The sequence below is a fragment of the Gadus chalcogrammus genome, chromosome 23, assembly GCF_026213295.1.
Source record: "Gadus chalcogrammus isolate NIFS_2021 chromosome 23, NIFS_Gcha_1.0, whole genome shotgun sequence".
NCBI classification, from domain to species: Eukaryota; Metazoa; Chordata; class Actinopteri; order Gadiformes; family Gadidae; genus Gadus; species Gadus chalcogrammus.
In genome coordinates, this window is record NC_079434.1 from 5,080,616 (window position 1) to 5,096,805 (window position 16,190).

At 49.5% G+C, this 16,190-nt stretch overlaps 1 protein-coding gene across 1 annotated transcript; it reads right to left on the minus strand.

Annotated features, from left to right (window-relative positions):
* Window positions 1-405: 405 nt before the first annotated feature.
* Window positions 406-15,528, minus strand: csrnp1b (cysteine-serine-rich nuclear protein 1b). The gene is made up of 5 exons (XM_056584690.1): window positions 15,302-15,528; window positions 7,701-7,896; window positions 5,189-5,448; window positions 4,691-4,987; window positions 406-4,505 (listed from the first exon to the last, which is right to left on the minus strand). The coding sequence occupies exons 2-5, from the start codon at window positions 7,876-7,878 to the stop codon at window positions 3,510-3,512; spliced, it is 1,731 nt and encodes a 576-aa protein (XP_056440665.1). The 5' UTR covers window positions 7,879-7,896; window positions 15,302-15,528; the 3' UTR covers window positions 406-3,509.
* Between the last annotated feature and the right edge of the window lie 662 nt (window positions 15,529-16,190).

Sequence of the window (16,190 nt, forward strand, 5' to 3'; positions counted from 1 at the left end):
ACATAAAACCTACAATTTGTTGAGATATCTGATGTACGCCATGCTCAAAATTAAGATACTCAAACTACAGGACAGATTACCCAACTGATGTAATTGAAGCTTCTACACATTAAGTATCTTAAATATCCAGCTGCATGAATTGAAGATGATTGCAATCAAGGTGCTTAATATAAAGCTGCTTAGAAGTTCAAGCTGTTTGAATTTAAGATCTTAAAATTAAGATGTTTCCATTTAAACTGCTTAAAATTAAGCTTTGTGAATATAGCTGCTATACATTTTTGATCGAAAGGTGTCAAATGCTACATTTAATTTCAATGCAATTTAACTCAATACATTTAACTTAAAATGTGTCCCGTAAGAGGGAAGCACAAGAATCTTGTAAGATTTGTGTCGTTTAGCCATTGGGGATTGACTTAATACCTTGGGACACACTTGCCAGGATTGCAATCAAGTCAGTTTTAGGGTTATTTATAGCCGGACATCTGAGACCAATTCGTTAATTAGTCTAGAACCTCTCATATCAGGACAATTTTGATTTCCAAAGTGCATTATCAACAGATGCAGGCCAAAATGCCTCTTGATGCACTTCGATATACCTACAATCAATCAGCGCAATGGACCGCGTGACACATAAGCGGCAGCCATCTTAGTTATTAAGGAAAAGTCCTCAACGGTGCAAAGCCGCCCCATAGAAGATTGTGATTGGGTCGACCCAGGGAAGGTCGCCGTCTGTTTATAAATAAAACAGGACATCAAGGATTCCTCTGCACCAAGGCTAGATTTGTACTTTTTCAAGCACATACTTTTGATATATTAACTGACCATAATAATGATAATCTTATCATAGATGGTCCCAGATGAACATCGACATGATACATTACCGAACGTCCACCCCTCTAGTTTTGATAAGGTTTATTCCACCATTTGTCCTTTAATCGTTTTTAAAACTTGAATAGATTAGGATTTCAACTTAATGAAAACCAACAAATTAATCTGAAAGTATTTTTAAAAAGTACAAGAGGAACTCTAAGGCAACGAAAAACATAAAAGACAGAATCAAGAAATTAAGAAACTTTTTTTTTATTTGGAGGGACAAGCTGTCAAAATGGCTTGGATGAAAGAAGTTTTTGAATGGCAGGTTAAAGAGTGAATATGTAAAAATAAGCAGCTGGCTTTGCTCCGTCGTACCATTCAAGCTGAAATATGTACAACACAAAAGCAAAAAATAAGACACGTTCTTTGAAAAATAATTAAAAATAGTGTAATACAATACATCAATACCAACTGCTGCCATGTATCCATGAAAGTTGTCATGTTGTTTATTTATACAAGACAAAAACGTTTACTTGCAAAAAAAAATGCAGTGCCCTCTTCATGGCATTAAGAACTTACATCAGGAGGATTTCAAAATGTAAAAATAAGAAAAAAAGGCAAATAGTGAGTAATACAATTCCAATGTGCACTTTGCACGTTTTCAAAAAAAGTATACAATAACTCGGAATAACTTTTAACAAATGGGAGCTGCATGCACGACTCCTAAAGGGTCCAGGGGGACTGTAGAAACGGTTGTAGAAAGGGGGCCGACAGGTATGTACAACAATTCCCCCTAGTGGCCCGTCAAAGCCGAGTCACCTTTTAGAAAGGTCCTGCTGTTGGAAACCGTTTGTTTCGGGGTCCTTTTGTGTTTTTTGATAAAAAATGTATAATATATGCAGTTTTTATCTTAAATAAAAAACAAAAACAACAAGCTGATTTCAATGTTCCATTTACAAGTTAACTGTGAGCCAAGTCACCGTCTTCCCAAGAAAATTAGGAGTACAATCAAATTGATCTTCGCAATTCATTGAGTTTCAGTGGCATTTTTCTTTTCCAAGGATACTTCACCATTAAAGATGGCAATGAAAAATACTCGAAGAATGTTAGACAGCGACTGCCTTAAGGTACAATACATTTCTCTATAATTTCATATATTACAAAGGTCATTCTTTTTCTTTTCCAAGATTGAAAATTACTCCTTGTTTTCACTTTGTTAATAAAATAATCAATTTATCAGTGATTAGAATTCTGTTGTCGAACTACATAAATTAGTTTTACAAAATATTAGTGTAATTTTTTCTAATGTTACATTTAGGCAGCAATATAAATGGCCCATAATTTAGCAAATCAGCAAAATGAGTGCAGGGGTGGGGGATTCCACAGTACTCAGTCCAAGAGGAAGCACTGTGCCAGTAGTGGACATGTCTTGCTGATAAGACCACCCCGTAAACCTCTCATTAACAATAAGAACAACCCCCTTATTATTGCCAAAAATCCTATTCAATTAAATTACTAAAGCCGATAAAATAAATGACGTAATAAGTTACCAATTAAAAAAAATAATGGAAAAAAATAAGGTAATAACAGAATAGATATTAAATACTTATTTCGGATGGCCTCTGAACCCCGTGTCCCCCCGTGGTATTGGGGGGGAGCGGGGGAAACAAAGAAGGCAAGAGAGATCGCACTCGGAGGTGAAATATCAGAACCACAGTGCTGCTTGGATGAAAGGTTTAGGCTTTTGATCGGAAATAAATATAATGAAATCATAAAAAGGAGAAAATAATAACTTAAAAAGGAGAAAAAGATATTCATAGTTACAGCCTCTACCGTCGTTTTTTCTCTTTATAATTTGTCGAATGACCCAAGTTATAAATTAGCTCCTGAATTTAGCATTTCTTGACCACATGACCCAAATGCTGCCTTTAAGTTTTTCATACAGAACCATTTTTCATGTAAAGTGCGGATTTAGGAGCTTTTCAGAGGGATCTCTGTACCGTACAGGTTTCTTAGGAGTCAATTGTGTGTGTGTGTGTGTGGGTGTGGGAGGGGGGAGACAAAAACATCTGTCCTGTGGATTCAATGGATTGGGCATGTCCCACTGGATCATGGCACCAAGTCACGGAGCCCAAATAAGGGCGGTGGCCGTTCGGACTAGGGTGTCGTTTAACTGGTGACTTCTATTCAAAAAGGCAATAACCATACCCACCGCTGCAAGGGTGATCGTACATTGCCTCTGAAAGCTAGAAAAAGGTCCCTGAGGTGCACATTCGGCCATATCAACGTCCCCCCAACCTCGTCCCAGTAAGGTTGATGCCTTCTTACTTAACATTTTTGGGATGGTTGTTTGGTGAAATAAGAAGCTTCCATAGGAATTGAAAGCGATCATTGTTAATTATTTTACAAAGGCTCAGGTAAGCTGGTCAAATTGAGCGTTGTGTTCTTTTGTTTTTCACTCTTCACTGAAACACTAGCTGCCATTCCACACAGCGATCGGCTCTCCACTGCTTTGCTTACATTTAGAAGGCAAGTCTGGAATCAAAACATTATTCAGGCAAGAGGGGGAACATCACAGCTTCCACCAACATAAAGTAACGTTTACATCGACATCGTATGTGCATGTACAGTCCCCCCTAACTCCATTATTTTTTTTTCTTCAGGCCGTCAGACATCAAGTTTCTCTTCCCTGTTGGTTAAACCTTCACAGACTCCATCACAGACAGCTTCATGGCTTCTTCCAACAGTTGATTGTCCGTAAAAGTGGCGGGAGGTTCGGGGACGGATTCCGAGAGGCCGATCAGGGACTCCAGGAGGCTGGTCCCGGGGTCGCTGGCCTGCGGGAGACTGGGGTAGCTAGGCAACTGAAACTGAAAGAAGTTGTCCATGTTCTCGTACTCCTTCAGGGAGTTGTACAGCGAGCTGGGCCCCAGGCACGGGAAGCCGTCCAAGAACTCCAGGTCCGACTCCGAGGAGAGGCTGAGGTCCATGTCGTAGTCGGCCGAGCGGTCGAATGACGGCGAGGGCGTGCGCGGCACGCTGCCGCTGTGGAACAGCGCGTTGCCCTGGTTGGCGTTCTCGTCCAACAGTTCCGAGATGGCCTTGGCCTGATTGTCTGTGTAGTCGTCCGCCGAGTACATCAGCCCGCCGCTGTGGGCGACGGGCGAGTCGGCGCCGCCACCGAACGGCTGCTGCTGCCGCCGCCGCTGCTGCTGCCGGTCATTACCGACAACGTCCTCCTCGTCCTCCTCCTCCTCCTCTTCCTCCCCCGGCACCTTGCTGCTCCTCCAGCAGCAGGTGTCGTGGTCCTGGTCGCTGAAGCTGAGGATGTGGCTCAGGCCCCGGTCGTCCATGTCCAGGGACACCTGATACTGGCAGTCTCCGGACCCCCGCGGCCCCTCGCAGTGGGCCGACGACGACTCTGACGAGTCCGTCATGTCGCTGCTGCAGCTGTTCTCCGAGTGGCCGGGGTAGGCGGGGCAGCCCGTCGCCGCCGCGGCCAGGTGCTCCGTGGACACCTCCTCCTCGTCCTCCTCGGTGCCCGAGTGCTCCTCCAGCTTCTTCTCCAGCTCTAGCTTCATGATGGTGTGGATGTAGTGCGTCTGCACGCGGGTGGAGTTGAACTCAATGCGGCCCTCCATGTTCCCACAGCCGTCCTTGGTGCAGCCGCAGGGGAAGGAGGAATGATCCATCTGAGGAGGGACGACAAAACATGTCAGTGATCGGGGGATTGGAACATCACACCCGAGTCTCGTCGTTACAGGACACCTTTTGAATCCAGACGTGCATAACCACATCATCTGCGCGGGGTAATAGCCCCGCTGGGAGAATCAGTGCTCCCCGCCAGGTAGGCGGCGGTGGCTGTGGCTCCTCGTACCTGACACTTGATGCCAGCCAGGCTGCAGCCGCACGTCTCGGGCTCGCAGAAGCCCTGGCAGTCGCAGCCGCAGTTCTCCCGGGACAGGCGCAGCTCGTGCAGCTGCCGTTTCTCCTCCTTGTCGATCTTCTTGACGCCGGCCGCCTTGAGGAGCGTGTGGCGCTGCTTGGAGGCGTACGGGTGGAGGAAGGAGCCCGCGTCCGGGCCGGCCCCGCTCAGGTCCAGCTCCTCCTCAGGCACGTCGTCCACTGTCAGACGCTCAGCCGCCTCGCAGTCCTGCGTGCCGTTCTTGGTCAGCTGTTAAAAAAAATGGAAGAATACGGTCAACTCAGGCTTCCTCTGGGGTCTCAGCAGCTGTATGGGAACTCTTGTGCCTCTGTGGAACTATGAAGAATATTCTGGAAAAGGGATGGGTGTGAAGGGAGAAAGAATTGACATAAAGAAGGGGACGAGGCTTGGTGGCCTTTCCCCGGGATGGCTCGGCGGCGCAGGACTCACCTTCTGCCTCAGCGCCTCCAGCTTCTCCTCGCGGAGGCGGTCGAGCGCCTTCTCCCGCCTCAGCAGCCTCTGCTCCACGGCGAACTCGGCCAGCGTGTAGGTGCGCAGGTCACAGTGGCGCTGCACCATGCCCAGCGAGCAGCCCCCGCGGCTCGGCACGCTGGTGAAGCCCTGGCACCGCGGGAAGAAGAAGACCGTCACCTGGTCGAAGGTGACGTTGCCCCGCCGCGCCCGCTTGGCCTTCTTCAGGATCGACGTGGCTGTGGACGGGAGGAGAGCAGGAGGTCAAGGGGCGGGCAAACGGCTGCAGTCGGATCTTATTCAAAGCATACAAGGGATTTCTCTTTTCAAATATACATCATTCATGGGCAAATTAGAGGTTAGCGTCTTTCTCAAGGATGCCTACAGATTGCAGACATTGGGGTTCAAACCCCAGAGCCTTTCCGCTGGGTGTTGACACCCTCGTCACTAGACTTTCCTTTTTCTGCTGGTTCCCATTAAGGCCAGAGACTGTTGACTCCTTCCTATGTTCCCTTTGGTGCCACTAGAAGGAGCACTCCCTCGTTTAGTGCACGGTGCTCACCCAGTGAACAAGGAGGCGTCTATCCGACTCCATCCCGTCCAGTTCTTATTGTGTACCCAGTTAGGGGACGGCACAAACAGTGCTCCCTTGACACGCCCTGCGTCCATGAGTGGGAAGGCGAAGCTACATGGCTATCCAGAATGCGGGGTGGCTGTGTTTTTTTGTTCACACATGTGCTCCTGTGTGACAAGCAGCCACCCCACCCAGGAATTTCCCCCGCCGCCTGCCAAGAAGAGCAGAGGAGGCGATCCGCCAGGATCACAAAACTCAATGTTGGAGGCTTCCGGAAAGGGATGGGGGAGGGAGAGGAGGGAGGATGGGAATGGGGGAGGATGAGGGGAGGGAGTTGGACAAAGGGCCAAGACCGCATAGTTCTCAGGATCGGGATAAAAGCTACCCACAACAATCTCTCTGCTCTGCGACAGCACCGACTGCGCGGCCAGACCGCTAGTCGCTGGCAGGAGTCAAAAGGTCTTTCTTCTGCAAAAATCATTCAGGCCCCATAGAGACAGGCCGCTTTTTTTTCCCCCTTCTTTCCTACATACAATAAACCATATGGGCATCAAAGTGCAACCATATGTGGGAACAAGCTCAAGAGCTTTGGTCATTTTAAACTGTTAAGTCCACCTCCTATGCACAGGAACACACAACATTATTCTTTTAAGGTCATGCGTGGCTATTATTCTTCCTCTCTTTGAGATGCCAACACAGCGATGCTTATCATGTGTAAACAGAGATGGATCAAGCCTTCCCCCCATGTGTTGTGAATTAGATTAGATTACTGGGGGAGTCATTCTCTGGCTACTCGTCTTCTGCGGCAGGAGCCGTCCTGTGACGAAATGTGTTCCAAAGTCACAGGAACAAAACATTATGGAAAATAACTAAAACCTGTTTAATGGTGAAAAAACAGGCGGAGATGGCAGCAGGATATCTTTGGCATATAATAAGAGGTTATAGCCATTAGCCAAAGCAAAAAAACAAAAAACTGCCCCTAATGCAAATTGAGACTTAAATATAGCCAGCAACCAGGTGAAACCAAAACAAAAGCCCATTGCCTCTCGGAGGCAGGCCGGAGACCAGTGAGTGCACTCAGGTTGCCAGCAAGTGTCTTTTACTCCCAGTCTACTTAGGTACGCACTCTGGCACGTGCCGGCGATACACATGAGCTAAACAATCTCAGGCCAACATCCATCAAGTGTCCCCATGCTTATGACACCTGCAAGAGGCAAGAGACAAATCGCTCTCTCTCTCGCTCTCCCTCCCATTTTCTCCAAGCTCTCCTTCCCGCTGGCGTTCTTCTGGACCCCAGCAGTAAGCCCGACAGCTCTCTGATCCAACACAAACACTCGGGATTAAAACACTTCCCCGACAATGGACTCTCTTCAATGCGTTCCTGCATGCAGCACCCTCCTCCTCCCCCTCTCCTCTCCAACACATCCCCCTCCGTTCCACCCCACCCACCACCACGGCTGTCTCATTCAGCACCTGGGCTGAATGGAGCTGCACCCAGGGCCCCCAGACAAGGCGCTGTGTGTTTCCTCCCCCCACCCCCTCAGCATCTGGCACCCTGCCACCCCTTTCCCCCTGGCTGGCACCCTGCCTTACTGTTCTGTGAGCCTCCCCAGTGGCCTCTCCTCCCCACCACCCCCCCCCCCCCCCACCTCCACCGCCAGCGAGATGTACTCCGACAGCGCCAATCGCTTCCGGGGCCCCAGTTTGGTTTCCTCTCCGGATGACCGGGACCTCCAAGTAAAACAGCCAATCAGAAACAATCCCCCACCCCCCCCCTCCCCACCCAACCAAACCAATTAAGAGGCGGTGGGAAAAGGAAGCGAGGCAACTGGTGGGCGAGCCACGCCGCCGCACAGGCGTCAGGGAGCGCGTTGTGAGGGGCTCGGCGTACGAACAGCGCGCATGGCGGGTACTCACTGCTGAAGCTGCTGGCCGGGGAGCCGGGGTTGCTGGGGGTGGAGTCCAGCGTGTCCGAGTAGCAGCTCTCGCCCTCCGAGTCCCAACCCGAGTAGGCCGAGGAGGAGAGGGAGGAGGGCGAGGAGTAGCTCCGGTCCTCGTCCACCTCCTCATACTTCCTCTTGAGTAGCCCACTCATGGCGCCTGCGTGGAGAGTCTGTAGGAGAAGAAATTGAGTTTTTTGTTAGGACAGATTCCTTTACATTACTAGCGTCGGGCTACTGCCAGACAGGCAAATATGAGGATTGAGTAAGTTAAATCTATTATTTATTATTTGAGATCAATTCAGCAATGGCTTTTCTAAAATGTATCCTTTTATTTCAAGAAAATACCAGAATTTCAACCCTGAAAAAAAAATATCCCAATCTATGTACACGGCCCAATAACAACTGGAGCCTTCCATCCGAACTGAATGGTCTGCTGCTCATGTAAGAAGACTATATGCAGCCAGTCATGTGCTCAGAGAGGGAGAGAGAGAAAACAGGGGAGAGACATACAGCGAGACGGAAAGGGAGAGAGAGCGAGTGAGAGACATGGCACAGGAAGCAATCAATCAAGCCCATTCGCACGAGTCAACAATTACTGGACCCTTCACCCACTCCAAAATCTCATCATCTGTGCAGATCCATTGATCAGAGACGGGAGACGGGAAGCAGGAAGGAAGAGACCGAGACGTTTCATTTTAGACCACAAATACCCCCGCCAGTCTCTGAAACATGCAGCCTGTGGGGTCGGATTCACGGTCGTTTGTTTTTCATTGCTCCCGTTGTGGGCAGGTTTCACACGGGCTCCCTAGTACACACACACACACACACACACACACACACACACACACACACACACACACACACACACACACACACACACACACACACACACACACACACACACACACACACACACACACACACACACACACACACACACACCTTTGGTTTGTTTTTAGTTTACGTAATGCCTCCCTATCCCCAATGCGGGCGATGCTGTTTCATGCAAACAATCAATTCTTTGAGCGAGCGGGGCGGGGGGGAAATCTTCCAATCTTGACCTATAATCTCTTACACAAACTGGAGTTTATGTTTTGGAAAGGAAAAACCAAAAGAGAAATCAAACTGAGGGAGGACGTGAGGAACGTGTACCGTGGATCTGATTCATCGTTTTAATGTGTGCGTGTAAACTTTGCGTGGCACTAGGGGGCTGTGACACATCGAGAGAGGCAGAGCGGGAGAATACACTCATTATCATCACGCGTACATCTGGTAAGCAGCGAGAGGGAGTTTTGACTGTTAAAGAGCAGACGGGTCATCCACACTGTCTGACACACTAGACAGAGCAAGGACAGAGAGGGACAGAAGGGAGGAGGAGGAGGAGCAGAGAGGGGCGGAGGGACAGAACGGGGAGTAGGGGAAAGGAGGATAGACAGGAAACAGGTAGGAGTAAAAAATGAAAAGTAAAAAAAGAAGTCAAGGAAAGAAGGACACAAGGATAGAAGGCAGAACAGACCGGCAGCAGGCTGCCTTCGGTGATGTAAGGGCTGTTTTGGAAGTAGAATTTAAATCAGAACCAGACGTGTTTACCGTCGATCGAATGGCAGCTGAGCTCTGACGTCAGTGGTGTGACGCGAGTGGTCGACGCAGCCAGTTAACAACATGTTCTGTTCCCAGGGAGTTCCACTGGTCTGGGAGGATTGGGCAATTCCCCTTTGGAAACTCAAGTCATCTATTTCGACTAAGAAATATGGAAATAGGCTTGATTCACATGCTCCAATGAAAAATATGAATTTTAGACCGATGGATTTGCGCACGTTGACAGCGGTTAACATCCAACAGAAACAAAGCCAAGAAAAGTTCCTGTAAAAAAAGGTACATTTCACCAGGCTATCCAAGTTCCACTTTCCCCTTCACATCTCCAGATAAGGAGCCAAGCAGGAAGGTTTGTTGAGCTCGGAGGTCTCTGTCGGCTTCAAGGCCCTTTAACTCCATGATAGACCTGCATGCATGGTTTGCTTTATCAGGCTGTTATGCGAGTGTCAGTTCAGTTAAAGAGAAGCAGAATAAAAACAGGGGGTCATATTCTACACGGGAACAAGGAGTGATTATGCAAGACAAGGCCTTTCTTTGACAGATATTGTGGGGAGAGAGAGGGAGAAGGGAGAGCGAGAGTGAGCAAGCGAGGGAGAGGGAGAAGGGCAAGAAGGCTGACACCTATACACAAGCAGCGATGACAGTATAGGAGAACGTCCGCAAATGATGGTTACAGGACGAGATGTTCCCTAGCCCTCCTCCTCCCTCGTACCTTGCTAGCGCGTGTATGATGGATGAATCACCTTGAGTGAGGTCAAGCTACTTTGCCTGCTCTAGTACAGTCAACAAAATGGATACTTTCAGCCGTGCCATCGCCCAGAGAGGGTTGAGGCGTGTGCAGGTTCTCCAGACGGAAACAATGGCCGTCAAATCTTTGTCCCTCGCCTCGCCTGAACCCCACAGCTAATCGTCTAATGGCCGGCTCAGCTGTACACACACACACACACACACACACACACACACACACACACACACACACACACACACACACACACACACACACACACACACACACACACACACACACACACACACACACACACACACACACACACACACACACCTGGAGCCCGCATCTGTTGCGTGCTGCGTCCCTTGCCTTAAAAAAATAAACCCACATGTGGTCTAAACGAATAATGCCCCCCCCCCCCCCCCCCCCCCAAACACATCACCTTGTATTCCTTTACATCCCTCCCAAAAAAAAAAAGGATAGTGAAAAAATAAGAGGTGAGGCGTCCCCTGAGGAGCACAGAGAGCCAGCTAAGCAAAGTCTTTTTAATTAAAAGCTGCAGTGAGGCAGAAGGAAAAGAGAGAGAGAGAGAGGCAGAGGGGGAGAGAGAGAGAGAGAGACAGAGAGGGAGGGGAGACAGAGACAGAGAGAGAGAGTCAGAGACAGCACTGTCAGAAGTGGGTCATTGTCTCCTGACTGCAGTTCACCTGACACATTGATTTGTTAATCCTGTTCAACGGGCAGAAGCAATGGCGGTGGTTAATCCTGGCAACAAAAAAAAAGAGGGGGAGGTAGTCGTCAAGTCTGCAGCCTCTCCTCTCAGACACCCACCCCTGGCTGTCCCCCATCCCCCTCCAGCACCCATAGACCCCAGCCGGGGAGGGGAGGGGACCCTCGGACCCCCAGCCGTCCAACATGAGACAGAGCCCATTTACAGAGAAGAGCTAAACAAAGGGCAGAAGGAGAAGAAAGATGGAACATGAGGAGAAGAAACAGAGGTAGAGAGCCGTGAAGAAAGAGCGGCCGAGAGAGGTAATGAGATGGGGAGGGAGAAGGCGTACAAGTGAGGAGACAGACAGACCAACAGACAGACAGACGGGTGGAGGAGGAGCTGCTGGAGGGAGCGGGGTGGAGAAGAGGAAGTGGAGAGAGATGCAGCGGCTGCCACAGTGAAGAAAGAAAGGAAGAACGCTACACTGTTTTCCCCGGGCACTAAATTATGCATCCGTGTCATTCCATGAAGCGCCGGGCGGCGGGCGGATAAAGGGAGGATTCCGGGGAGGTGCTCCCCAGCCTCTTGTCACGGCGGCGGCGGCGGCGGCGTGATAAATCCCCCGGTGACGGGCCCTGGCAACCGGGTCCGCCACGCGGGTCTGCCGCGCGGCTCAGACTCGGGTCCGTCTCGCCAGCAACGCCGGCGTCGCGGAGCCGCCTCGCTACGTCTGACAAGAGGCCGGTTCATGTGTGATGCTCTCGAATCTTGATTGGTTTGTTTGTTTGTTTGTTTCTCCCCCCCCCCCAAATGAACCAGTTGTTCGGGCAGCAGGGTAGTGTCGTGGTTCCCTGTACTTTGACTCCCAGGCTGGATACAACGGTTGTGGGATCAATCCCCAATGTCCACAGCCGTCTACCTGTAGGGCCTCCATGAGTCAGTCGCCTTTGTCCTCCCTGCTCCTTAATGACGCGCATCCAAAATAATTCACTGCAGGGCACTTTGGATCAAATGCGTCATGTGACGCCTCGTAATAGTTTATCGGAAAGACTTGCTATTAAATTGCTATGAATGTGTCAGCTTGGGCCGCACAAAGACATCAGTGAGTTCCTGCGCAGGGTGAGTCGCTGGGAAAAGACACGCCGATTTAAAAGGCCCCGGCCTCAATGCCGCACACTCCCCGAGGCTGCAGGTGAACCGTTGCACAATCATTATTCATAAACAGAGGGGTCGGGTTTCACCCCGGTCGAGCGCTCTGGCCTCCAGCGCGGCGGCGGCGGTGCCGCTGCCAGCCACCGGTTCAACGCCACTGTGGTGTTGGCCGCTCCCAGCCCGTCGTTAAAGCCCATCATAGAGAGACATTTGTCCAGCGAGAAAGAAAAAAAAAAAAAAATAATATGCCGAGCTTTGGCCTAGTTTGCCCCCACAAGCCACGAGCCATGTGACGTGAGACCGCTCTACCCTCCGTCAGCCGGAGCCCAGAGCACGGGGGGGGGGGGAACTCGGCGGGATTGACTCGAGTGCTCATAAAAGAGGTGATAATGGCGTTGTCTTCTTTGGCGTGTGCGTGTGCCATCTGTGTGCGTGTGCCTGCATGTGCGCGTCTGCCTGCATGCGCGTGTCGAGGCGTGCGTGTGTGTGTGTGCCTGGACACGCAGGCGCCCTCCGGGCACCACGGTAACGCTCTCGATCCTGATGCCAGGTCGTTCCACCGGCGGTAATTGATCGGCGCACGGCCGACAGCGAGAGTACTGAGGAACTCCCAGCATGCACCACAGCCCCGAGGGTCCGTTTCACCACCAGACCGAACCGAGTGTGTGGTGGGATGGGGGGGGGCACCCTCAGGACCCTGCTCCATGAGTCTGTTGTTCTCACCAAGGAGGGAACCGTGCACACATACACACACATTGAGAGACGGATAAACACCCAGAGACCGACCGAGAGACGCACACACGCAGTGGGAAGAGAAAAGGCAGAGAGACCCTAGTACTAAGAGAAAATAAATAATGTCATGTCTGTGAGCCGCAGGAATGCCCTGTTGGCAGCACCGCACGGCCTGTAGTACAGTGCTCCATCCATCCCAGATGTGGAGGAGGAGAACTACTACTCCCATAAGGCATTGTGGTCGAGTGTGCTGTGCAGCATCTCACACACACACACACACACACACACACACACACACACACACACACACACACACACACACACACACACACACACACACACACACACACACACACACTTTTGTGAGTGCATTTGGACCCCACATGCACTAGCAATCATCTGTTCGGCTGACCGCACTAGAGTTGGACCAGGTGTTTTACACACACCTTTAGCCGTCACTCCATTTGCTTAAAATAGATAACCAATTGTTTGCAGTGTGCACCATTACGTTTATCTATAATCGCAAACAGGTCATATAGCTCCGAACAGGTTGCTGTGTGTGCGTGTGTGCGCTTGTGTTTTGCTGGAACCGCACAAGTTGTCTGGAATGTGAGGAGCCGAGAACTAACAAAGCAGAGTTGGGGGGGGGGGGGCACCCCCTGTCCTACGGTCCTGAGAACCAGCGCCCAGCCCACCTCTCCCGAGGACACACCGGACTACCCGGGGCCCTCACTGTGACCATAGGATCAAAACAAATTCACCATGTACCGGCAAACTCCGACCTACCGAGGCTGTAACACTGGATTTAGGACCCAAACAGCCGCCGAGACGTCTACCCCACGACCCAACACATGGGACAACTGTCACTCAATGACTTGTGCGTTTCTTGATGTCCTGAAAGGTACAGGAAGCCCATCTGACATCTGTGGGTAAAGGCACCAAACTGCGCTTTTCCCCACAGTAGATGACAGCCTGTCCGTTTTTTTTTAAACACATTAAATAAAACCTGAAGGCACTAATTTACATTTGTCACGGATTCTAAACAAACATGTTTTTTCACAAAAGGTTTTCTGAAGAGATAAAACACAAAGCATGTGGATTTCCCCGCCACAAAAATCACATCTCCCTCTTATTATTCAACGATACATGATCAGATCTGCTAATGTAGATGTATTTTAAGTAAAGCATTTGACATTTTTAATTCATAATAAGACAACATAACAAGAAAAATAATCATTACATGATCCTTCTGTAAACAAAGGATCATTCTGTTCCCGTCGCGAAATTCCGGAAAAGACAATTCCAGAAATGATCCGAGTGAGGTCGCGCTAGAGACCATGAAATCACCGGAGTGGCTGTCAGACGAGGATTTGGCTGATTTATGAATAGTCTGTAAGAGTAACCCACCAAAAGCACCTCACCTTGTTGAATTGAATGACACTTATTGAAATGAGAAAAATAAACAAGAATAAGGTTATTTTGTCATGGGCAGGTCTTTAACCTAAAAACAAAGTTTACGACATGCATGAATGGTGGGGTTTGAAAAAATAGAAAATTAAAATATAATAGCAAGGCATAGTTTATGGACCTGATGAAAACGCCTTGTTCACTAGAAACGAAACTATAACAATAGTGTAAATGCAAAAGTCAAATGCATTCCGCAACCACATTCCAGTAGTCCTACCTCCTCCGACTCATCAATATTGCAGTCCGAGGCAAATTGTTGATATCTCTCCCCCCGCCCGACTATATCACTAATACACTCAGTCCAACTAATTTGTCACCTACAAAAATATGTAATCAGCGAAAATGTTCTCCGTCCCCCCGATCATTCCTCGTGATTAATGATGATCCTAATGACAACACTCTTTGTGCGCCGTGTGTGTGTGTGCGTGTGTTGAGATGTAGTGCCTTCAGGAGTCGCTCGAGTTACAACAGGGCGCAACACCAGCGAGGTGAACCAAGATTCAATGGACTCAATACACAAAAGCAACCCCCCCCCACACACACACACACACCACCAACACCACAGCCACCACCACCATTAACATTTGAAACATGAACAATCGCACATCTCCTGTATTTCACAGCATCACGTAAGCCGAGTCATTACCCACCAATGAAGTTTCCAACATTATGAGAGTGTATTGATCAGATGGACATCGGCTGAACACTGAACCAATCAGTGATTAGCAAATACGACAGCAGCAAATTATAGCCCGTAATAAATCACCTGTGCGTGACCGTAAAAAAAAGCCTTCTTAAATTGAAAGCTTTGGCAAACGCTTTTTTTAAATAAAATATATCCGTTATAAATTGCCTTTATTAATATAAAAAATCTCAAATGCAAATCTAATGAGCACTCCTGTTTTGTGTCCAAGAAGTAGCATAAGAACCCATCAGTGAAACGACTCACCCAGAACAATCAATCATGAGCCGAACATGTGTCAATGTACCAACCAGACTCGGACTTCTAGCAACATTGCATTTTATCTAGTTTTCTTGTCCTCTCCGCAGTGACACACAGAGAAAGACCACGCAAACTATTTGGCTCCTCTACCCCCCCCCCCCCCCCCACACACCCCCCGAGGTTGAAGGCATTAATTGTGTGTGTTGTCCGGAATATCTAATAACAAACTGTATCTCCACTCACCACGAATTCGCGTATCCAATCACCATCAGTGAAACCAGAAATGTTGGAGCGATCGACGACTGAGTGGTATGGTATCCAAATGGCCAAATAGCGCTGTGTGTATTCCTCGTATGGACCGCAATTGGCTTTTGTCTCGCTGCTGTACACGCACAGCACCGTACCAGCCGAGGCGCTCCCCTTGTCTGTGGCAGACTGTCGAGAAGCGCTGCCTTTTCCGTCAGTGGAAAACTCCCTCCTGGCGTCTTGTCTGACGCAGGCGGTGACACAAGGTGGGCCGCTCCAAGCCCAGGGTCCGTACGTACGAGGGGGGGCGGTGACACAAGGCGGGCAGCTCCAAGCCCAGGGTCTGGGCGTACGAGGGGGCGGTGACAGTGTTGCCAGATTGGGACAGATTTCCCGACCGATCTGGCAACACTGGCTGCAGCGCGAGGAGGGCAGCGCTTGCCCAGGGTCCGGAAGTACGAGGGGGCGGTGCCTTCCTCCGTTATCAGCCAATCAGAGGATTTAAACGTGCAGTGGATCTGCGCTCGCTGTTACCAACCGATCTGTGATTGGTTAGTAATGACTAGCACCCAGAGGTAACCTCCCACAGTAGGCTACGCTCAGACCCTTGGAGCTCGTGAATTACCCGATGACACACAAGGAGACTGCCCACCCCGCTTCCTGTCTTCCGAGCTAGAACTACAGCCCTTTAAAAAAAATAAGCCTTCCTGCCAGGTTCCTACACCGTTTATTGTGTCTTTGTGTGTGTGTCTTGTATTCAATCCACGAACGATATCAGTCTCTATAATGTTGCATTAGGATTTGTATATACATGATGAGTGTTTTGTTTTCATACTGCTTCTGGGAAGCGACCCACACCGGGAGTACCATCACTACCATCCCTCTG